Source organism: Pogoniulus pusillus, chromosome 20 (assembly GCF_015220805.1).
Source record: "Pogoniulus pusillus isolate bPogPus1 chromosome 20, bPogPus1.pri, whole genome shotgun sequence".
NCBI classification, from domain to species: Eukaryota; Metazoa; Chordata; class Aves; order Piciformes; family Lybiidae; genus Pogoniulus; species Pogoniulus pusillus.
Genome location: NC_087283.1, coordinates 9,429,453 through 9,451,816, shown reverse-complemented (window position 1 = coordinate 9,451,816; position 22,364 = coordinate 9,429,453). Strand labels below are relative to the sequence as shown.

At 44.6% G+C, this 22,364-nt stretch overlaps 1 protein-coding gene and 1 long non-coding RNA gene across 2 annotated transcripts; one reads left to right on the top strand and one right to left on the bottom strand.

Annotated features, from left to right (window-relative positions):
* The first annotated feature begins 2,180 nt into the window (after window positions 1–2,180).
* CA5A (carbonic anhydrase 5A) lies at window positions 2,181–21,998 on the top strand. Its single transcript, XM_064160086.1, has 7 exons — window positions 2,181–2,695; window positions 4,050–4,247; window positions 9,210–9,328; window positions 10,918–11,013; window positions 11,929–11,991; window positions 15,327–15,482; window positions 16,947–21,998. The coding sequence occupies exons 1-7, from the start codon at window positions 2,335–2,337 to the stop codon at window positions 17,124–17,126; spliced, it is 1,173 nt and encodes a 390-aa protein (XP_064016156.1). The 5' UTR covers window positions 2,181–2,334; the 3' UTR covers window positions 17,127–21,998.
* LOC135184389 (uncharacterized) lies at window positions 3,125–3,874 on the bottom strand. The gene is made up of 3 exons (XR_010306003.1): window positions 3,832–3,874; window positions 3,487–3,728; window positions 3,125–3,367 (listed from the first exon to the last, which is right to left on the bottom strand). It is a non-coding gene; the product is annotated as an uncharacterized LOC135184389 (long non-coding RNA).
* Window positions 21,999–22,364: the final 366 nt, after the last annotated feature.

Sequence of the window (22,364 nt, the reverse complement as noted above, 5' to 3'; positions counted from 1 at the left end):
CCAGCTTGCTACATGAGAGCCACATCTTGTATAAACCACCATCTCTAGCTGGCCAGGGAGAAACTCTCTTTCTGCAGTGGTCCAGAAAAGAAGATTTTGGCCATACTGGCTAAGTGTGCTGGGAACAAGATTTAGGGCTTAGTTTTTCTTTTGCACAAGTAGGTTTTGCACTTCTGTTTGCAGGTTCCAAAACAAAACATCTTACTACAACCAAGCTCCTATTCTGAAGGGTTTTCATTAGCTCCCTAGAGAAGAAAAGGGTGTGGGGGGGGTAAATTAAATGCTACAGTTTCAGTGAAATTTATGGTTTATAAGGAATAGCATGTGCATCTGAAAACGGGATGCAGGTTCAGTGGATGATTCAGAAAGGAAATGGAAGTGTTGTGGGTCATATTTCTCTTTATTTTTGCACCTGAGCAGCCCACCATTTCCAAAAGCCTACGCCATAGGAACTTCCCTTTGGTTGTGCTCTTCAGCCCACAAGGAATGACTCATTCTGCTCAGCTCAGTAGTTCTGTAACTATAATAAACTTCACATTTTCAAACCCTTGCAGGATCAAATCCCTAAAAAGCTTCCCATAGCTTGGTCATCTTAATGCCTCAGTGGAGTTCAAAGTGTTGTTGGGTTTTTTTTTCCCCACCACTTTTATCATACAGAAAAGTGACAGTTGTACAGAAAACAGGTTACTGAATCGTATCATAGAATCACAGAATGGTGTGAGGTGGAAAGGACCTTAAAGATCATTTAGTCCAGTTCCCCTGTCATGGGCAGGGACATCTTTCTTTACATTAGGTTGCTGAAAAGTCCCATCTAACCCAGCCTTGAACAACTCCAGGGAGGTGTTACAGTCTGCAGCTGTAAGCACATGTATTGTGACATTGGGCATACATACACAGTTAATTTGGTAGATGTGACTTCAAATCTGCCCAAGCTTATCAACTCTATTTAGAAGACACATCACAGAACAGGGTGTGAAGGAAGGACAATCTTGTTAGTAGATGAGCACAAACCCCAGTATTCCCTGTCTGTGCTTAATAGTGATATATATGAAGCTATCCCTGCAGTCCCTGCTGCAATTCAGCTTGAGGCTTATATGAGTAGGAGCTACCTGTTGCTCACAAGTAGCTTCAACAGCAGACACATCTGACCTGTGCCAGAGACAGTTGCCTAACCATGATCAGTAGGCTATTAAATTGTAGTTAACTCTGAATAATGTTTCTGGGCAGCAACTGTTTTCCATTTCATGGAGCACCTATCTCTTCTTTTTACATTACAGGAAGCTATATGTTGAGGATAGAAAATTATCCACCCTGAAACACACTGAGAACCAAGCCAAGAATTAATTATGTTTGCAACTGAATCCTGCTATACAAAATAAGATCATGCTTTAAAGAAGGCACATTTTTGTGAGGAAGAAGTAAATAGGAATTTAAGCCCAGTTAAATGTCCTGGGATCACATCCTGATTGTATGTCTCCTAATGACCTTTTTCTCATCATGTTTCCACTCAAAGCAAGTCACTTGCCAGATTTCAACCTCATCTTAGGAGTACCTTAAACAGGTTATACCGTGGGTGCAATGGCAGTTCCTTACACAACGTTGTAAGCCTGAGCAAACACTTCTTAGTTGGCTGGTGGAGCATCTAATCTTGTCTCCATTTCAGCGAAACAATCTCGGTGTGACATCAGGTTCCTCATAAAAATCCAGACGCATTCTAACAGGAATTAAAATCCTCGTGTGGAGCTGCAAAACGATTTTAAGAGAGTAACCAAGGAATGTGATTCAGGGCAGGTGGCAAGGTGAAGGCCAGGAGCTGTGTGCGGTGTGCTACTCCTGGCCACCCAAGAGAGCCAGCAAAAATGAGGGTGCTTCTTTTCTGTGCTTTCACTGACACCTTCTGCAGGCTTCCCCTTTTGCTTTGTGTTCCTCGCTAGCAGCTGTAAGGGTTGGACTTGATGATCTGTGAGGTCTCTTCCAACCCTGATGATGCTGTGATACTGTAACACAAGACAAGGTGTGAGGAGTAACCAAGGTTGAACCGGTTTCATCACGGCCCCCTCCAGGTGGTGCCAGACCTGGTTAATTGGCCTTTTTTACCGTCCTGGGGCGGGTCTGTTTTGGCCTCCAGCCCCTGGGGCAGATTCAGTCAGGTGAAGCGGCCACAAAGTTAACTTTGCCCTAGGGGCATCCACGTTTCGGTGGGAGAGGGATCACGCTCCACCCCACCTGCAGCTGGGAGAAACCAAACCTCCTGCTTGAGCAAAACGAACCAGACAAGCCACTGCTGATCCCCTAAGTGCATGAACAAGCTTCGAGTCTACCAGTCTGAGGGGAATGGCATTTCTGGTGCGAGACGAGCGCTGGCTCTCTCCCGACCATAGGCACCCCGAGGGAAGCGTGGTCTCTCGCTGCAGGGCATCACCCCAGGCTAAGGGCTGGCCTCGGCCCGTCTCTGAGGGAGAGCTGCCGGCACTGCCCCTGGCTCGCTCGCCACAGGGAGCCGCGGCAGTGGCGGGAGGGGCCGTGCCGGAAGGGGCCGTGCCGCGCCGGGCGGTGCTGTCCCGCGGCGCCGCCGGCTCCTGCGCGATGCTGCTGCCGCTGCTGCTCCGCCGGGCTCGGGTGGCCGCTGTCTCCCGGCGGGGGACACGACAGTGCAGCCTGGGCACCTGCTGCTCCTACCGCCTACGAGACGCCCGTGAGTGCCGCCGCCCTCCCGCGCCGCTGCTCTCCGGGGCAACCGCTGCCCTCAGCGGGGCCGCCCGGGGACGGCTCCCTCAGGCCGGGGCTCCTCTCGCTAGCCAGCCGCTTGAGGAGAGCAGGGCGCTGCCCGCGCCCCTTTCGCTTTCTCCTCCGGGCTCATCGTCCCTTGGCCCAGAGCCAGCCCCGCTGCCCACCCTAGAGCCTGGGCAGGGACATCGCCCTTGTTCTGCCGTCACTTCCCTGTCCCCCGGGCTGAGGGGGCTGCTGGAGCCACGGAGGTGCGTGTGGCCGAGACGCCGAGTTCAGCTTGGCTTTGTCTATGGCAGTTTCTTTGTCGAAGCCATCAGGAAATGGCAGCAATAATAGCAGAGCTGTGATACTTTCGGGGAGTGTCTCGCCTCGGCGTTACCGGTGTGTGGTGCAGCCACATAAAGTTTGCCCCTTGGTGTGGAAGGGGAGGGGGAAGGTTGTTCAGGCACTTCTCGTCTGAGTGGCTTGTGAAAAGATTCGATTTGTTACTTTCTTCCTTTTCCAAAGGCCCGTGAGCAGATGAACCTAATGAAATGGCGCTCTGGAGCCTCTCGGTTTGGATTCACAACCCCTTAATCTGTAGGTCAGTGATGTTGGGGATACAGATCTCAGTTCTGGTTTTGAGCAGAATAAACTCCTACGAAAAATACTCATGTTATCTGTGTTGCTCATGCCAGCTTGAGATGCCCGAGCGAAGTTGGTAGCTTGGGACTTTACAGGTGTGGGTTTAAGTTGTAGGTTAAGGTTAGTACTTGCCTGGAGTGGTCAGTATTGGTCAATACTGATGTGAGTGCTTCAGGAGTGCTGTAACCGCTCAGCACCGTAGGCGAAAGCCAGCATTGCAAGGGTGGTGCAACCTCCGAGCACGGCTAGGTGAGAGACTGGCACCTTCAGCAGCCTTTTTGCTTTGTAGTGGGAGTTGTCCTCTGTCTGGTCGTGTCTGACACCGGTTGATGGCCTGTGAGGAAGTCTGAAGCAGTGTGGTGAGACTTGCAAACCTGTCAAAACAAAAGCTGCCTTCAATTCAGCTGGTAACAGAAAAGAATTCCTCTCAAATGCGGGGACAGGCTTTGGTTAAAAAGCATTTTGAAAATACAAAACCCTTATCAACACAGTTTTGAGGCAAACTGCTGCAGTTCCCTGTGTAGCTCTGAGTCATGCAGCTGGAATGTATTATTATTTTACTTGTCATCAGCTGACTTGAATTAGCTTTTGGAGCCAATATGCCAAAGCATCCTCTCTTGCCAAAAAGGTCTGAAGTATTTGGTTGGAAGTTCTGTATCGTGCACTAGAGCCTGACTCTCTTCCTCATCTTCCAGTGCATCCCCTTTGGCAGAGTCCGCTTACGATTCCAGGGGGCACCAGGCAGTCTCCTATCAATATCAAGTGGAGGGACAGCGTTTATGACCCCTTTCTGAAGCCTCTGAAAATCAGCTACGACCCAACGACGTGTCTGCACATCTGGAACAATGGATATTCGTTCCTGGTTGAGTTTGATGATTCTACTGATAGATCAAGTAAGCAAAACTCAAAAGAAAGCTCTATTTAATGTCTTCTGAATGCTTTGAGAGGAGAAATATTTGGGTGATGTGAGAGAGAGAAGTTGAGAAGGAATGTGTGGTAGAAGTTGAGAAGGAATGTGTGGTAGAAGAATGCTTCAGGTAAAAGTGGATTTATAGGGGTTGGAATTGCAATGCAGGAGTTCTACCTTCCTTTTACAGTGGGCATTTTGCCCAAATCCTCATTTATAGGTTGAAACTTAGTATTATTGCATAAGCCTTAATGCTCTGCCTTTTGATTAGGTGTTGTAATACCACAGCTGTCTCTACTCGAGTCAATCTTTAGTCACAGTTCTATCTATTTACTTCTAAATGAGATTCCATCATTACACATTAATAAAGCAATCTGCCACTTATCTCTTTTTGTGGTGTTAACAGATATATTTAATGCATTTCAAATAATCAGCAGCAAAATGACTTTCAGTAGGAAAACATACATGCTTATCTCAGTAAGCTTTCAAGAGCTAAACAATCCTGAGCTGCCACCACAGGCAGCAAGGTGCCTGTGTTTCTCTTGTTTTAGCGTTGGTACAAGCAGGAGTCCATGCATGTGAAATCCAATTATGTGTTCCAGCAGTTTGTTGTAAGTGCACTGACTTGAGCAGCTGAGGGTTTTTTAGGTGCTTAAGTGACATAAAATTAAGATATTGCTACCAAATTCAAGTTGCCTGCCCATCTCTACTTTAAAAAGTTGAGGAAGTCCAGGTGTGGGGCTGACCTGCAGCTCTGCAGAGAAGCACCTGGGACAAGAAGTGCCTGGGACTCAGCAATGTGCCCTCATGGCCCAGCAGACCAACAGTCTCCTGGGTGCCTGAAGAAGGGTGTAGGCAGCAGGTCTGGAGAGGCTCTCCTGCCCTTCTACTCTGTAGTAATGATGCCACAGCTGGAGTACTGGTTCCTTTTCTGGGATCCCTAGTTTCAAAGAGATAAGGAACTACTGGAGACAGTCCAGTAGGGGCTGCAAAGATGCTGAGGAGTCTGGAGCATCTCTGTGAGGAGGAAAGTCTGAGAGCCCTCGGGCCATGTAGCCTGGAGAAGAGCAGCCTGAGGGGGGATTTAATTAATGCTCAGCAAGAGCTAAAGGGTGTGAGGTAGGAGGATGGAGCCAGACTCTTGTCAGTAGTGCGCAGTGATAGGACAAGAGGCAACAACCTGGAACCCAGGAGGCTCCATCTGAAGATGAGGAGAAACTTTAACTTTGCTGTTAAAGTGCTGGAGCCTTGGCATAAGCTGCCCAGAGACGTTGCAAAGTCTCCTCTGGAGCAGTTCTAAGCTCACCTGGAATATTGTGATCCTGGGGAACCTGCTGTGGATGACCCTGCTTTAGCAGGGAGATTGGACTAGATGTTCTCCACAGGTCCCTTCCAGCCCCACCACGCTGGGATTCTGTGAGTTTCCCAAAGGTGTGTATAAAGAAGGTATTTCATAAAGGCAGATGGACTGGTAGCAGTTGAGTCATGTATTTCACAACACCTGTGACCATGGTGATCACCCAGCTTCTCCTAGAGGGAACAATTGAGGGACCTTGGGCAAATTTGAACTTCTTTGATTAAGGTAACCTATGTTTAATCTGTCCCCTTGCAATGAGAGATGCTAGGTATTCACAGGTGTTTAGTAATGCTCTTGGGAAGCTCTCAGCATGCCAATGACAAATGCTTTGTCTCCACAGTACTGGGATCTTTCGTTGATGTTTGCAAAGAGGCTGATAAAAGAATGGAGCAAAAATGGTAGTGGTGGAATGCATGGAGCTTTCAGGGGCTTGTGTGACATTCAGGGAGTTTTTGTTTGTTTTTACTGTTCACCCGGAATATTAGCCCCCAGCCCAGGGATATTTTTGCCTCGTTCATTTGAATGTTGCAGTATGTGAGGAGGGAACCGAGTAGCACCCTGCTGTATTTACAGTTGCTTTGAGGTGGTGTTAGAGGGGAGGCTGAGATAAAGACGTCACTTCTTAGCTCAGCAGTGATTTTAACTCACTAACTTCAAATTAATTTTGATCTTATTTTAACAACCTGATTTTATACAGCCACACCCTACTGTCTGCTGAGGATGTGTTCTCAAAAAGAGTTTGCAGTTTGATGGCTGACAAAGTAACTGTACTTTCCAGCACAAATTGATGTAATGGAGATGGATTGGCTGCAGGAGATGGAGAAAAAGGCAAGATTTAAGTACACAGAGACAGGTTTTGTGGCACAGGCAAGCATGGAATCATCAGAACTATCAGTTGAGGGGTGCTGGCCTTTCAGAGGCTGCATATTCAGCTCTGGAAGCTCTCACATGCTTCATTTGTAAGAGTGACCAGGTAAATCTTCAGTGTGAGCATTCTTGCCACCTCTTTCTGCCATCATTGTCATCCTCCTTGAATGAATTCAAGTCAGTGAAGGATGAATCTGGCTGATGAAAGATGCCATTAAACTGACAATGACAGGGCTCCAAAGTGACAGACATATCAGACGACAGGGTGTTGCTGTGTAAATGGCTAGGTTTTCAAGTGCTTGCCTCTTTCCTCCATCTTTTTTCTTTTTACTGTTGCTATTTCTGATTTTTCTTTCTGCCAGCTTTTGTCTAACAATAATAGAAATCCAGAGAGAAAGAAGCTTATGAATAAATAAACAAACAAAAAAGCAACAGAATTGAAATGGAGGACGAAAAAGACAAAATGAAACATGCATCTGCAGTAGACAAATATGCCCAAGTCCTGAGATGGAGCAAAACAAGACCTGGGCAAAAGATGAAGGTAGTGCTGCCATGGGGTGCTTGCTTCTGAGCAGAGCAGGAGGATGAAGAAGAATGAGGGTGTGAGGAAGGTATGTAGAGAATGTGGTCTTGTCTGCATGCATGGATGCCATCTTCTGCAAGTCTGAAACACAACTAGGGCTAGAGTGGAAAAGACGATGTGATTCTTCTTGCTGGTTGTTCTTTAAGTCCCCTTAAAGTTCTGTTTCCTTTCATAATTATTCAGACTGGTAAACAGAGATAACATGAAATGGCAAAAAATGTTTGTAAGCTTCTGTGTGTTTCTTGTCACTTTCTGGGGTCCTCTCTGAACTAGATTTCTTTCATTTGTGTGTCTGTGCCTAACCATACTCAAGAGACAAATATTCTGGGCAGTGTGATTTTTGACATCAGTGGAATCACTCACAGGTTTGCATCATCACATAATCAGGATTGGATAGTGTTAGAACCCAGAAACTTTCATTCTGAGAGACTTGGCAGTGGGGACCATATCTTCATCCCATCCCTCAAAATGGCATCAATTATTTAGTGCTGGTTAGTGTTGCATTTGTGCTCGGAGCTCAGCGGCTAGGGGATGAAATTAGTGAAATACCAGTTTGCACAGCTTGTTCTAACTTAGTCTTTGTCTCACAAGCAGGCCTGGCTAGTTAGTTTCAAAACTGCTGGCTGGCTTTTAGAGAAAAAGAGAAAAGACAAGGAAAAGCTCTTAATGCCTCTCATTGTTTTCTCTTTAGCATTGAAGTCTGTTCAGAAGTAGTGGTGGGATTACACACTTCATACGGTGGCTCACTGAAATATTTAACCATCATGTACAGTTAAGTAAAAATCAGCAAATGGGCCTTTACTGCTCCATATTTGTTGTTAGCCCTTCAGAAGTGATTGCAGTCTCTCATACACCAGATGTCATGATATTTAGTAGCAAGGAGAGTTGGCAGGATGCTCCTGGTTCCATTAGGAGGAAATGAGCCAACAGCATGCACAAAGTTAGGCACAGTCTTTTTCATTCATGCGTTTGTGAAATGGCAAGAGGTCTTCTGAAATCAGGAGAGCAGACTGACTGTTGCCCTACAAAGAGCATTGGGGCCTGTCAGTACTTAGAGGACTATTTAAAAGGTGGGGACAGGTTTTTAGCAGGGCCTCTTGTGACAAGACAAGAGGAGATGGGTTTAAAACCAGGGAGATTTAGACTGGATAGAAGGAAGACTTTTTTTACATTGAGGTTGGTGAGATACTGGCCTTGTTGCCCAGAGAGGTGGGAGATGCCCCATATCTGGAACCATTGCAGGTCAGGCTGTCTGGGCCTCTGAGCAACCTGCTCTAGTTGCAGATGTCCCTGCTGACTGCAGAAGGGTTGGACTAGATGGCCTTTAAAGGTCCCATCCAACCTAAAGCATTCCAGATTCTATGAAAGCTTCTGGAAACAGAGAATGTTTTCCATAGGCAGGCTTAATGTTTAGATGCTCTGTGGACTGTAGTTTGAACAGTTTAAAGTAGCCACAATATTAGCATATTTTTGGCTCTGCAGAAGATCTGTTGCCATCAGTTATGCAGTCTGAAAGCTGTGTTAAAGCAGAATAATATGTTTGGAGTTTTGTAACTTGGAAAAGTAAAGAAAATGAATTGATCACTGAACACAATTTGCTGATTGATTTTTCTGGCCAGTTTTGACTTCTGAAGTCTTATATTGTTGTGGAAATTGGGGGATTTCAGTATTTTTCATACTGAGGCTATGCTGGGATGCCATGCATTGATTTCCTTTGTCATCATTCATATATGTTCTGGTAAGGCACTTCTCATACACCTGCTCAGAGAGAAGAGTGTAGAATTTAACACATAATCCCCACAACTCTGCCAAACTCGATGTGGATGGGGGGAAAAAAACTTCTTGAAGAGAGATGGATGAGGGGACTGTTTAACTTATCTTCAATTTGATAGCTATCTTCAATTTATTGTAGCTGATTCACACTGCAGGGAAAAGTAGTGAAGTGTTTGCTTGGACAGCTCTGTCAAAGCAAAGTGTAAAAGTAGCTGAGGCACAAGAGACTGTTTCAGTCAGGACAAGTGCTGCATTTTAATTTGCCCAGGAAAAAAAATCCAACCATTTCAACAAGGATCTTGCTGTGCTGCTTATCCAGGTAATGCTAAATTTCTTTATTCATGTGTGTGTCTTGTTTTGTTTTTCAGTAATTGTTGGAGGTCCCTTGGAAAACCAATACAGGCTAAAGCAGTTCCACTTCCACTGGGGAGCTATAAACGACTGGGGTTCAGAGCACACAGTTGACAATAAATTTTATCCAGCAGAGGTATGAGATAAAACTCTGAACAATGCTAATATTTGTGGAGATTGGAGGTTAGATCTTGGGCTGTCTGCCCTAGAAAAATCCCAGTGTGAGGAACTGCAGCTTAGAATTAATGATCAGACCTGGCTGGTTCACAGCTCATATCTGTGATGGTTTGGGTGTTACTCGCCCCCCCCTCTTTGGAAATCACCCAGACTAGACTCAGCTGGCTCTGGAAATTTGAATGAAGCTTATATTTACAGCCTAGCAGAATATACAAGCAGATATTTACAGTATATACAGTTACTGACAGAAATACACGAGGTAAAAGGTAATATAGAAACACAACAGCCCTCCCAGAAACCTGAGTCTCCAGGAGGGGCTCCCAACCATTCTTCCACCTTCTCCCACCCCTCTACCTTACCCCAGCCCCAAGGAAGAATGGAGGTTCGGACAGGGGGTTAGGAAGCAAAGTGGATTAATCAGAGAAATGGCAGAGAGGCTAGAGAGAGAAAAAAATGGATTATGGTGGGGAGTTGGAACTGGATGGTCTTTGAGGTCCCTTCCAACCTATGATCCTATTTCCAATTCTTAAGCTGCTACTAAAGGAGCAAAGTCTTTGTGATTAACTAACTACAAAGACAGAAAAAGTCAATAAAAAGGATGGAGCCAATGGGGGAAAATATAGATTAAGTTGCTCAGAGAGGAAAATTGAACAGGTATGAACATGGTTACATGCCAAAGATGGGCAATTTGAAAAAATGATCAGTGCTTATTCTTGAGATGATGTTAATCACCTGCTAATGTGTTCATAATGATGCCTGCCAGCTTGGCAGGGTATTTATTCCCAGCAAGACTGTTTGGGGGCTGATGCTGGTTATCTATTTAATGCACAATTCCCCTCAGTGGAATGCTTGCTTCAGACTGCAAGTAGAGCATAGAGATCTTATGTTCTGTGCAGGAGAATGTTCCTTAGCAGAATACTATGCTCTGTTTCTCCTGTTGAGAGATGGAAGAGTCATTCAGTTCCAGGTGTAATAAGCTTATTTTGTGCCTTTAACTATCATTGCTATAATCAGTCTCACAGACAAAATGCCTTTCCTATGTGTGAAATACAGTTTGGAGGGAGGTTGTGTCTGCTGTTTAGCTCCCCAAAAAGAGGCAGTACCATCATTTTGTGATTCTGTTAGATCTGCAGGTGCAGCACTGCCTCATCCACAGTGTGTGGTGGACAGATGAGAGGGTGCTGCAGATGGTATTTACCTGCCTGGGCTGTTGCACTGTATTGCTGCAATAATGAATGCACCATCTCAATAGACACATCAACCAAGCTAAAAAGCCTTGGAGAAACCTGAACATGTCCCTGTGTGGTCCACCCTAAGGTGTTCCTGCTTTGACAGGAGGATTGCACCCAATAATCTCTGGAAATCCCTTCCAACCCCTCATGTTCTGTGATCTTCCGGTAACGTTTGGGTCCTTGTTTTTCTGGTGTGTGATTTCTGAGGTGTCTCAAAATTGCCAAGGACCAAATGTAGTAAATTTAGAAGTCAAACTTGTTGCTGCCATTCCTGTGCTTTGTGTGTGTGCTGATTTCTCACTCATTTATGTTTCAGTTGCATTTAGTACACTGGAATGCTGTTGTGTACCCAACTTTTGAAGAAGCTGTAATGGAAGGCAATGGCTTGGCTGTTATTGGAGTGTTTTTAAAGGTAATTTCACTTTGTGTAATAAGCTGTAATGATGCCTTTTGACTTTGTTAAAACCAGTTTAGGACAAAGCACCTCTAGATTGTTGTTGTTTTGAAAAAAATCTGATCAATGCAGAGTGCTGGATAAGTGGACAGAGGCCAATGGGATGAGATTTAACAAGGCCAAGTGCAGGGTTCTGCACTTTGGCCACAACAACCCCAAGCAACACTACAGACTGGGGACAGAGTGGCTGGAAAGCAGCCAGGAGGAAAGGGACCTGGGAGTACTGATAGATAGTAGGCTGAAGATGAGCCAGCAGTGTGCCCAGGTGGCCAAGAGAGCCAACTGCATCAGGATCAGTGTGGCCAGTAGGACAAGGGAGGTTCTTCTGCCCCTGGACTCAGCACTGGTCAGGCCACACCTTGAGTACTGTGTCCAGTTCTGGGCTCCTCAATTCAAGAGAGATGTTGAGGTGCTGGAACGTGTCCAGAGAAGGGCAACGAAGCTGGTGAAGGGCCTGGAACACAAACCCTATGAGGAGAGGCTGAGGGAGCTGGGGGTGCTTAGGCTGGAGAAGAGGAGGCTCAGGGGTGACCTCATTGCTGTCTACAACTACCTGAAGGAACATTGCAGCCTGGTTGGGGGTGGCCTCTTCTCCCAGGCAACCAGCAATAGAACAAGTGGACACAGTCTCGTGTTGTGCTGGGGGTAGGTATAGGTTGGATGTTAGGAGGAAGTTCTTCACAGAGAGAGTGATTGGCATTGGAATGGGCTGCCCAGGGAGGTGGTGGAGGCACCGTCCCTGGAGGTGTTCAAGAAAAGATGGGATGAGGCACTCGGTGCCATGGTCTAGTTGATTGGATAGGGCTGGGTGCTAGGTTGGACTGGATGATCTTGGAGGCCTCTTCCAACCTGGTTGATTCTATGATTCTGCAGCTGGGAGCACACCACCAAGGGCTGCAGACGTTGGTTGATGCCTTGCCAGCAATTAAACACAAAGTAAGTATTTTTTTGTGTCCTACCAATTATCACTCAGCATAACTAATGCAGTCATTCAGCATAAAAAAAATACTCTGAGAACAGCAAAACCCTAATCAATACTTTCTGTCTAATATGTCAGTAGGGGCCTGATTAACACTTTGAGTGAATTGTTCATTGTGCTGGAGCTGGGAAACTAGTTTTTAAGGAGGAGTTCTGTGCTTTATGCTTTCCAAATCTCTTGGTTTAAGAAATTGGTGCTTTTGAGATTGTATCCCCTTAGAAAAGCATGCACATGTTTAATGTTTGCCCTTGATTTAGTTGGGGCAATTAATGAGGCAGGAATTATGTGTAATTAATTTTATTTCCTGAAAGCCCCACCCTCAACTATATGCAAATGAGTTAATTTTGGGTTCTAATTTGGTCAGGAGAATCTTTACAAGGATGCTCATAAGTAATTCATTCATTGAGAAGAATCAGAAAGATTGGGAAAGTTTAGCCACAAAATGGCTTTGCCTCACAAATAGGCAGCCTCATTCCTTGGGGACAGTCTGTGCTACTCACTGCAGTGGAGTAGAAATTTCAAGCTTGTCCCTGGCTTTTTTATGGCAGTGTTGGAACTGCTCAGCCATTGAGAGGCTTCTAGATCTTCCCAGGGTGCTTGGAAACAGGCAGACGATATCTGACCTGATCCTGGTTCCTCTTGGCACAGAGGTTTGCAGAGGTGCAGGCAGCATCTCCTGCAGATGTGCAGGGAGCCGATGTTGGTGGCACTTGCTATGTTGTGAGGTACTTAAATGCCTTCTCCTGGGAAACTTGAGGCACTTAACTTTCCAGGTAGTTCAAGCACAAAATATCAGGGCTAAGGTGCTGGTCTGAAGCTTGAGGCAGAGCAGAACGTGTTGTCCAGGAGCAGTGAGGCAGAAGCAGCAAGGCAGCACAAGTGCTTGCATCTTAGCTCCGTTTCTGTACTTTGCCTGAGTGTAATGGCTCTTTTGGCCACAGAGATTCACCCATCAGAATGGCATTGGCAAAACTGACCATATTAGGTGAACCCAGGGCTTGCTCACCCTCATTTGGGCAAGACACCAACAAGTACCTGTTTATCACTTTGGGAGGGGCCATAACGGCCCAAGCCTTTGTTTTCCTCCTGCTCTTGCTTCCTCTATCAGCAGAAGAGTGGGGCGAGCCAGGACATCTTACAGGCTTATTAGCCTTCCAGGACAGCCCTCACTTGAGGTCTGCCCTTCTGCTTCTATGAAAAGAGATGGCCCTGGATTGTTTTTTAGTATGTTAACTGGAAGGAACCTTCTGCGTTGTGTAAGGTGGTGGTTTATTTCTTGTGAAATTAAGGCTTTCTGATTTTCGGTTTGCTTTTTGAAGAGGAGATTATTGTTTGCTTTTACATATTTTTTTTTTAGCCACTAAATTTTGTGCTAGGGAAATGGGGAATTTCTTCCTAGCTGATTTCTGCTGCTGCCAGAAGAGGGAGTGCTGTGTCTCTGGCAATGCTCCTCCAAGTGCCTCTTTTGAAAGTACGTACAAAAAGTACAACTCGAGAATTTTGCTGCCGTGTAAGCACATCCAGATGAAGTTGCTGTGACATTATTTATCACAGCCAGGACTCTTGAAATCCAAGTAAAAGAAATATTTATGGCAGTGCAGTGAAAAATCTGCTAGGTGTTGGTCAACAGCTTGCTGAAGATGAACCAGTGTGTCCCAGGTGGCTGAGAAGGCCAACAGCATCCTGGCTTGGATCAGAGATAGTGTGACCAACAGGATTAGGACAGGGATTGTCCTTCTGTATTCAACACTGGTGAGGCCACATCTTAAGTACTGGGTTCAATTTTGGGCTGCCTCACTTCAAGAAGGACATTGAGGTGCCAGAATGAGTCCAGAGAAGGGCAACAAAGCTGTTGAACGGTCTGGGGAAGAGTTTTTGTGAGGAGCAGTTGAGGAAATTGGGTAATGTGATAGGATAAGAGGAAACAGCTGTGCTAGTTTGAAGCAGGCTAGAATATTTTGGTGAGAAGAACTAGATCATAGGCTGTGAAAGGAAAACAATGGTGATGTCTACTCCCCTCAGAGTCTTGCTGAAGAAGAAAGGAAAACATTGTCTCACTCTCTGGCTGGGCTTTGACTGAGCTGCAGCTCCCTAACCTCATCTTCCACTCACCTTTGCTTCTTAGCCTCTTGGCTGAACCTCTATTCTTCTGTAGGACTGGGGTAAGGTTGAGAGGGGCAGGGGGAAGTTGCAGGGGTGGTTGAGAGCCCCTCCTGGGGACTCAGGTTTCTGGGAGGGGAGTTGTGTTTCTGTATTACTTTTACCTTGTATACTTCTGTATATAACTGTATATATTGTAAATAGCTGCTTGTATATTGTGCTAGCTGTAAATAAATAGCTTCATTTATATTCCCAGAGCTGTCTGAGACTAGTCTGGGTGATTTCTAAAAGGGGGGGCGGGGTACACCCAAACCATCACAACAGCATCAAGTTGTCAGGTGAGGTTTAGGTTTAACATGAGGAACAATTTCTTCCCCTTGAGAGTTGTGATGGCCTGGCCCAGGCTGCCCAGCACAGTGCTGGAGTCCCCATCCCTGGAGGGGTTTAGAAGGTGTGAATGTGATGCTGAGGGACAAGTTTTAGCAGTGGACTTGGTAGTGTTGGATTAACAGTAGGACTTAATGACCTCAGAGATCTTTTCCAACCTGAGCAATTCTGTCATTTCTCATTCTCAGTGGTAAACCAATAAAACCTGCCTAAGGAAAACCAGGATCTTCCTTTCCTGCAGTGCAAATATATCTTGGAAATGTCCCAGAGGTGAACTATTTGTGTAGGAATTGGTGGACTCTGAAGCTCTGTCTGATATCTCATTTGTGGGAGTTCACATTCTGGAGACTTGTGATTTAAGTAACGTTTTAGTCCTTATCCCTCTCTTTGCTGCCTCAAATCACGTGGTGAAAAGTAAAAGCAGTATTGTTTGCAGTCTATTAAGGGCATCTGGCAGAACCACCTTGAACTTATTCCAGCATTTATTCTCCTTTTCCTGTTTGCTTCCAGCTCCCACAATGACATAGTTGCTCCTACACAACCCAGTCTTTTTGTTTCTTCTGCACTGGATTCCTGATGGCTTGTGGGGGCAACAGAAACACTTTTGTCTACTCAGTAACTCTTAAGTTTCAAGTCCAGCTTAACAATTTTGTACAAGTTTATGGGGGTTAAAATCATTGTTTTCTGTAGATCATTATTAATACTCACAGCATCTCTAACACATACAGGGTTTAATCTCACCATGAAGGTATTTTTTCAATCTTCTGTCATTCTCAAGGATTATTTTTTTTGTCTTGGGATTTAGGATGCTGTCATTGAGTTTGATGTCTTTGATCCTACCTGCTTGATACCTTCATGCCCTGATTACTGGACCTATGCAGGCTCTTTGACTACTCCCCCACTTACTGAATCGGTCACATGGATCATTAAGAAGAAGCCAATAGAGGTTGATGAGAATCAGGTGAATCTCCACTTGTCAAATCATGCTGTATCTCTTTTACTGCTGCCATGGAGGGGTGGAGGTTGGATCCAGGTAGGCATTGTTCTGTTCTCCTAAGAAGCAAGTGACAGACTGAGAGGAAAGAGCTTCAGGTTGTGCCAGGAGAGGTTCAGGTTGGACACAATGAGCAAATTTCCTCCTTAAAAAGGTTGTCAAGCCCTGGAACAGGCTGCCCAGGGCAGTGGTGGAATCTTCATCCCTGGAGTTATTTAAAAGCCATATAGATGTGGTGCTGAGGGACATGGTTTAGTTGTGAACTTGGTGTTAGGTTGAAGGACAGACTCCATGATTTGAAAGTTTTTTTTCCAGCATAAACAATTCTATCCACAGAAGTAGCTGCTTACCAGTAATTCTCTGTGAAAACCTGGAGATCGGTGTCTGCTTCACACACAGTGTTTGCTTGGAGAGGAATCCTGACATTAACAGCTAATATTGAAAGACTTCAGACCTCTTCAGTAAGCACTTAAAGATCTCCCATATAGAGTTTTATCTGTTATAAACAATGTCTTATTTTGGAAGCTATCACTTGAAAACTTAGAAGGTTATTTATTGGAACCCTGCATAACTTTGCTCTCCTTACAAGGATGGAGTCCAGGGAGGTAGTTGAGGCCTCACCCTTGGAAATACTCAAGGTTAGGCTCAACCGGGGTCTGGACAGCCTGGTCTAGTGGAGGATGTCCCTGCAGACTGCAGCAGGGTTGGACTAGATGACCTTTGGAGGTGCTTTCCAACTCATCCAATCCAAAATATTCTATGATCTTAATGCTTTAGTGTGCATAAAGGAACAGGATGGGGAGAACTGGAGATATGTAACAGCAGAGAACTGAATGCAGGGTGTAATTTCTTTTCAGCTGAAACTTTTTTTGCCTTCTTGACTTGTTTTATTCTTTTATGACACAGAAAGAATTGTTGTTTACTTAAAATTGTAATGCCCTTGTGAGCAATAAAGGCTGGTCTGCTGCATTCTTTATTTGAATCCCCAATTACACACCACTGAGAACAACAACTCTGTTGCTTGTTGAGGTTCCCTTTTTGCTGGGTGCAGCATATGCATGTCTCTAAGAACAGCACTGCAGGAGGAGTGTCAATTAAGAACATCACAGAGACTTACTTAAAGATAGCATATGAGACTTATTTAAAGATGGCATATGTTCCAGTGTCTGACTGGGAATCAGTTCTGTCTCAGACATGCCACATTGGAGATTTAGTTTGCCTAAAGCTGACGGATGACTGACACTATCTTCTGCACTGATATGGGTGATGGCATGATCCTTACCAGCAGGTGGCAGCAGAAGTGCCAGAAGGTCGTGCAAAATTCCCCAGTATGCAAATGCCTTGGATATACTTTCCAAGCCTAAATGATTGTGAGTTGCCACGAATAACTTTCTAGTTCAAGTCACAACGTTGGATATTTCTCTTTCTCAGCTGGAGGCATTTCGGATGCTGCTCTTCACTTCAGATGGTGAAGAAGAGAAGAGAATGGTAGACAACTTCCGCCCTCTCCAGCCGCTCATGAACCGAACCGTCCGCTCGTCCTTCCAAAGCAGGCATCTCTTGAACACTCAAGTGCAGCCCAAGGACCGTGCTGAGCAGTTCAGGCCCTAGCTGGCCCACGAAATGTCAGTCCAGACTGTGGTACCTGGATAAGTGATGTTCTTTTTTCAGCCATTTTCCCTCTCCTGCAGTGTCTGTGTCTGCTGTACCATTTTGCAGCCAGTCTCAGTTCTGCAAAGTGCTCTTTCACCTTCAGTAGAGAAGCTGTAAGGTTTCTTAGATTTGCTTTTCTTAAGAAGTAAATAATATTAACCCTTAACAAATTGACTTACCCCAAAGCAGGGACCAATAAGGAATTATTTTGGCAGTTAAAAGGAAAATAAGGCAGGAAATCTTTCCCCTTTCCACTTTTCTGATTTGTTCTGTGTTTTTTCAAATGCCCTTTCAGTGACCTGCATGAATTAATAATCCTAACTAGAAACATGTTAGCAAGCAGCTGGTGTAAAGAAGTATAAAGCATTCATGCTGATCAGGTCCTTTTGTGGAATTGGTTCAGAGGTTTGGGAAGAGAATGAACCTCTCTAGTCACATATACAGGGATATTTTGTCTTCTTTATTTTCTTGGTGCTTAAGATAACAGGAAAAGGGAAAAAATTACTTGGAGACTACCCTTTTGTCATTCTCTTGATGTTTGAAGTGGATGCTGCATAATGTCCACTCTACACTGCAAGCCAGGAGACTTTTTCTAAACCATTATACTAAATGTAGATAACTTCTTTCTTTGGCAGATTTTACTGTCCTGTATCAATAATGTAGCAGGAGGAGAGGGCAGGAGAGAATTCTCTGGTATCTCAAGATTGGTAAGAACAGCAAATTGGGTGAAAGTGCCCAATTGATCCCAGGAAACTGATCACATCAAAGGAATGCAAAAAATAGATAAACCTCAGCTGCCCCTTCCAGTGGGATTTTGAGGTGGGGAAAAGATCCAAAAGAAAACCAGTTTCTGTAAGCTGATCCAGGGCTCGCAGCGTGTGGACAAAATGCAGCATCCAGCTACTTGAAAGGCATTTTTCCAGTCAAAGAGCACCAATTTCATCACAGTTTTGTCTTCAGATATACCTTCCTTTTATAAAATGGGGTTTGAAGCTTCAGGACAACTGGAGACCAGCCTGTGTTTATAGCACCTTAAGGTAATGAAATGAAGTGGTGGTTGACATTTTTTTGTGGACCAGAGTTGTTGTTTAAGCTGCCAGCCGCGGAGCCTTATCCTAGCGTTGCAGTCCAATTGCCACAAGTATTATCTACCTCTGAAGCATACTGCTACTTAGCCTACTGGCCGTGATTGCCTCTCAAGCACCTTTTTCACTGGCTTTTTGTCCTTTATTGTATTTAACAGTGCATGAAATTCGTGTGCCGAATGTACGGTCAGACTTTCTGATGAGGAGCAGGTCTAAACTCGAGATGTGCTCTTGATTGATGGTATTTAAGGAGCCTTCCGGGAGAACAGATGTTACTTGGTCTGTTCCTGCCAGTGAGGGAAGTCGCTGATTGCTGGTGTGATTCATTGTGCGTGAAGCCAGCACAGAGCTTGTCAATACTATATTGAAACATCTTAGAATCTATTCTTGTCTTGTTAAAGTCTCAAATGTTCAGTTTAAAAGCACTTTAACACTTTTTTAGTGTGACCCTGATGATTTTAAGACTTCTGAATATTCTTACTTAACCAAGTAAGTGCCCAGGTCCTGCCTTTGCTTCCTTAATAGCTTCTACCTCAGGCTATTGTTATGCTGCAGCAGCTGTGCCTTTCTCCCTTGGCAAGTTGGAATGTGGCCACTTAACCTTCGACTGACTCTGGTAAGAAACTCTCTCTTCTGCCCCACAGCAGTGGACCAATTTTTACACTGATTTTTCAGCCTGGCAGTATAGATCTTCAGTTTCGTATTGCCTCTCCCAGACCCTTACTGCTCAGTTGAATTTACATCTTGGTTGAACTCTGAGAACAGTATTATCTCTACCAACTTGGTTGCACTTTATGATCTCAGTTGAGCTATATAGTCTTTGGCATCATCAGCCAGACTTTTTACTGTGTTCCTGGTCTGCAGAACCACATCAGTGCTGCTTTTGCCAGAGTGTGACAGGTTCCAGAAGAATTTTGGATTCTTCTGAGGATGACCCCACAGAAGGATGGCAGTGATGCAGACTGGCATGTATCTTGTCTGTCTTTGAGCTCTTTGATATTATTAGCAGTTAGGAAGAACTGTAGTATAAAGTCATCCTAGTGTTGCCTTTGCATTTAAAAGTGTAGGTAACTTGGCACTGAGCTAGCTGTAGGTAGCCCACATCAATATTCCTGTCATATATGACTGGGTCTCTTAAACTCAATGGGTTTTTTTAGTTGACTTGCTGATTCTCACCAAGTTCTTGTGTACCTCTGATTCACAGAGCTTGTTTCACCCTGCAGTAAAGCTCTCCTAGCAGACTGAAGTGCAAAATACATATTTTCTTCACAGAGAACTACTGTGGTATAAACATTTAATCTCTGGATTAATTGCTCATCATCATGCATCCATCAGAGATGATGCTGACTGTTCTATTCTCAGCAATCCACTTTAAATTCTCATCAAGATTTACTTTGTGCATGTATTATCATGGAAGTTTTGTTAGAGAATAGATGTATTATCAGTCATACAGTTAACTGTACTCCATGCATATTTAGATAAGATCACATCTAAGTATACTGATATAAAATTAATCAATTTAGATATCAACAGTCATTGTTTCAACTGTCTGGAAACAGAGTCAATATAAATTACTGTGCTACAGAAGAAGCTTTAGAGGGGTTTTTCTGTTACAGTTATTGTGATGCTTTGATGTGTGTTAGTGTTTTAGCATCTCTGGTAAAAGCAGGCAATGTCCCAGTTGCAGGGTGGATTGCTGTTGAATTTGTCTAGAAATGAACAAAAAGGGGGATTTTGTTTGGGTTTTTTGGTGGCTTTTTTGAAGCTTTTGTGCTACAACTTTTTGCCTTGCAAAAGATAACTTTGAGAATTCTATATGCCTATGTGTATGTAAAACAGGAGCTGAGGTCTAACTTCTTTTGCCTTATTCTCTCATTTGCTTGGCAAGGGAGAAACAACTGTCAGATGAGTTCTAATATCTGTAATGATTTTGCACAATTAAGTTGAACTCGCTTTGAAAGGTGTCTGCACAGGAATCTTTAGGCTCTTTTAAGATTGGAGCCAGGCTCTTCTTGGTGATGCCAGATGACAGGACAAAGGGCAGTGAGTGGAAGTTGAGGCATAGGAAGTTTTGTGTAAACACGAGGAGGAATATTTTCACTGTGAGGGTGACAGAACACTGGAACAGGCTGCCCAGGGGAGTTGTGGAGTCTCCCTCTTTAGAGAGATTCAAAACCCATCTGGATGTGTTCTGGTGTGATCTGGTATAAGAGGTCTTGCTCTGTCAGCGGGGTTGGACTGGATGAGCTTTTGAGGTCCCTTCCAGGCTCTGACATTCTGTGATTCTATGGCACAATACAGAAGGGTCAAAGCACATGTTTATATTTGTTCTTGCTTAGTGATCACTTCTGTCACTACTACACTGGGAGAGTTCTAGGAGATAAGACTGAAAAAGAAATCATTTTGATGACAGCTCACTGAAAAAAGGAGGAGAAGGATCTGGAGCATAGATCTGGATCCATGTTGGTCTAAATCTCAGCTGCCTATCAGTGTTTCTGTTAATTGGTGCCCTTATCAGAAGTCTTGTTCTTGGTGACTTCATATCTGGAACAACTTCATCTGGTGTTTGAATGGTTGATGCCTGTTCCTGAATTCCTCACTTTGACACCAGTGCGCTTCGGGTGTTTCCCTACCATCTATACCTGACCAGATATCCCAGCATGGTGAAAGTTGGAAGGGACCTTTGGGAATCATCTAGTCCAACCCCCTTGCTTTAGCAGGGGCACCCACAGCAAGTTGCCCAGGATCACAATGTCCAGGAAGCTTTTGAATCTCTCCAGAGAAGACTCCACAACTTCTTTGGGCAGTCTGCCCCAGGGTTCTGGCACACTCACAGCAAAGAAGTTTCTTCTGCTGTTCAGATGGAACCTCCTGGGTTCTAGTTTGTGCCCATTGTCCTGTTGTGGGTACCACTGTTTAAGAGTCTGGCCCCATCCTCTTGCCCCTCACCCTTTAGCTCTTGCTGGGCATTGAGCAGATCCCCTCTCAGTCTGCTCTTCTCCAGGCTGAACAGCCCTTGGTCTCTCAACCTTTGCTCCTCATAGAGTTGCTTCAGTCCTCTCAGCATCTTTGCAGCCTCTGCTGGACTCTCTCCAGTAATCCCTTGTCTGTCTTGAACTGGGGAGCCCTGAAGGACCCAGTATTCAAACTCTGATCTTACTAGGGCAGAGTAGAAGAGGAGAACTGCTCCTGAACTCCTAGCCACGTTCTTCTTAAGGCACCCACTTGTTTGTCCTCTGTCATGAGTGGCTTGCATCAGTGGTTTTACCCCAAGTCTGACAGGAGTGTAGCTTTTGGCTTTGTGAACTGTAGAAATGGAGTTTGCTTTCATATCACAAAAATCTGCTGGGGTTTAGAGTACTGGAGTTCTGCAGGCCTTACTTTTGAGGAAGGGTCCCTTTTTATGCTCAACTTTACAGCCAGTGGTATTTGCTTGAAAAATTGAACTACTTATTTTTTAATGCCTTGCCTTGTATTTCTTGGCACATCTTTGGGTTGGGTTGGTTTGGGGTGGTTATTTTTTATCTTCGTGCATCTTCTTTTTGTGGCTGTTACTACATTGTGTATTTTAATGGATGTTATCTGCCTAATCATTTATTGAATTGTCTTTGCAGACAACATATGTAACAGGGAATGCCTTTCCTTCTCTTTTCATCCAGGCCTTTTCCCTCAGTTCTTACCTGCTGTAAAGAAACTTCTAGCTAATGTTACATTAGTGACTGTGCAATAAAGACCCGCAGAGGAACCCGTGCCTGTATCTCATTGTATTATTAAAGTCTCCAAGCTAAAAAGTAGGTTTTCTGTCAAGAAAATAATAGGATTCCTCCTTGAGAATGAAGCAGTTCATTATGAGCAGAGTCTAATCAGATGTCAGACATTCTGTGATACTTAAAAGCTATGAAAGACTCTGCTGAGCTGCATTGTAATTGGAATGGAAGAACAATGACCGCTCTGTTGCCGCCGTGCTGATGGAAGGATATCTAATTATTTGTTGCATTCAGCTAGATGCAGTGTGCCTTCCAAAAGGGGATTCCTGGTGTTGAGGGTCTTTACTGGACTGCTTCATTTGACCCTCATCATTAAACTTGACCTGCCAACTAAACTCCTTTTT

Excerpts from the sequence above, each read along its gene's own strand:
- CA5A (XM_064160086.1), top strand. The coding sequence starts at position 2,335 with ATGGCATTTCTGGTGCGAGACGAGCGCTGGCTCTCTCCCGACCATAGG. Across the intron at positions 11,014-11,928 it reads TTATTGGAGTGTTTTTAAAG|CTGGGAGCACACCACCAAGG; the intron begins GTAATTTCACTT and ends ATGATTCTGCAG. Across the intron at positions 11,992-15,326 it reads TGCCAGCAATTAAACACAAA|GATGCTGTCATTGAGTTTGA; the intron begins GTAAGTATTTTT and ends CTTGGGATTTAG.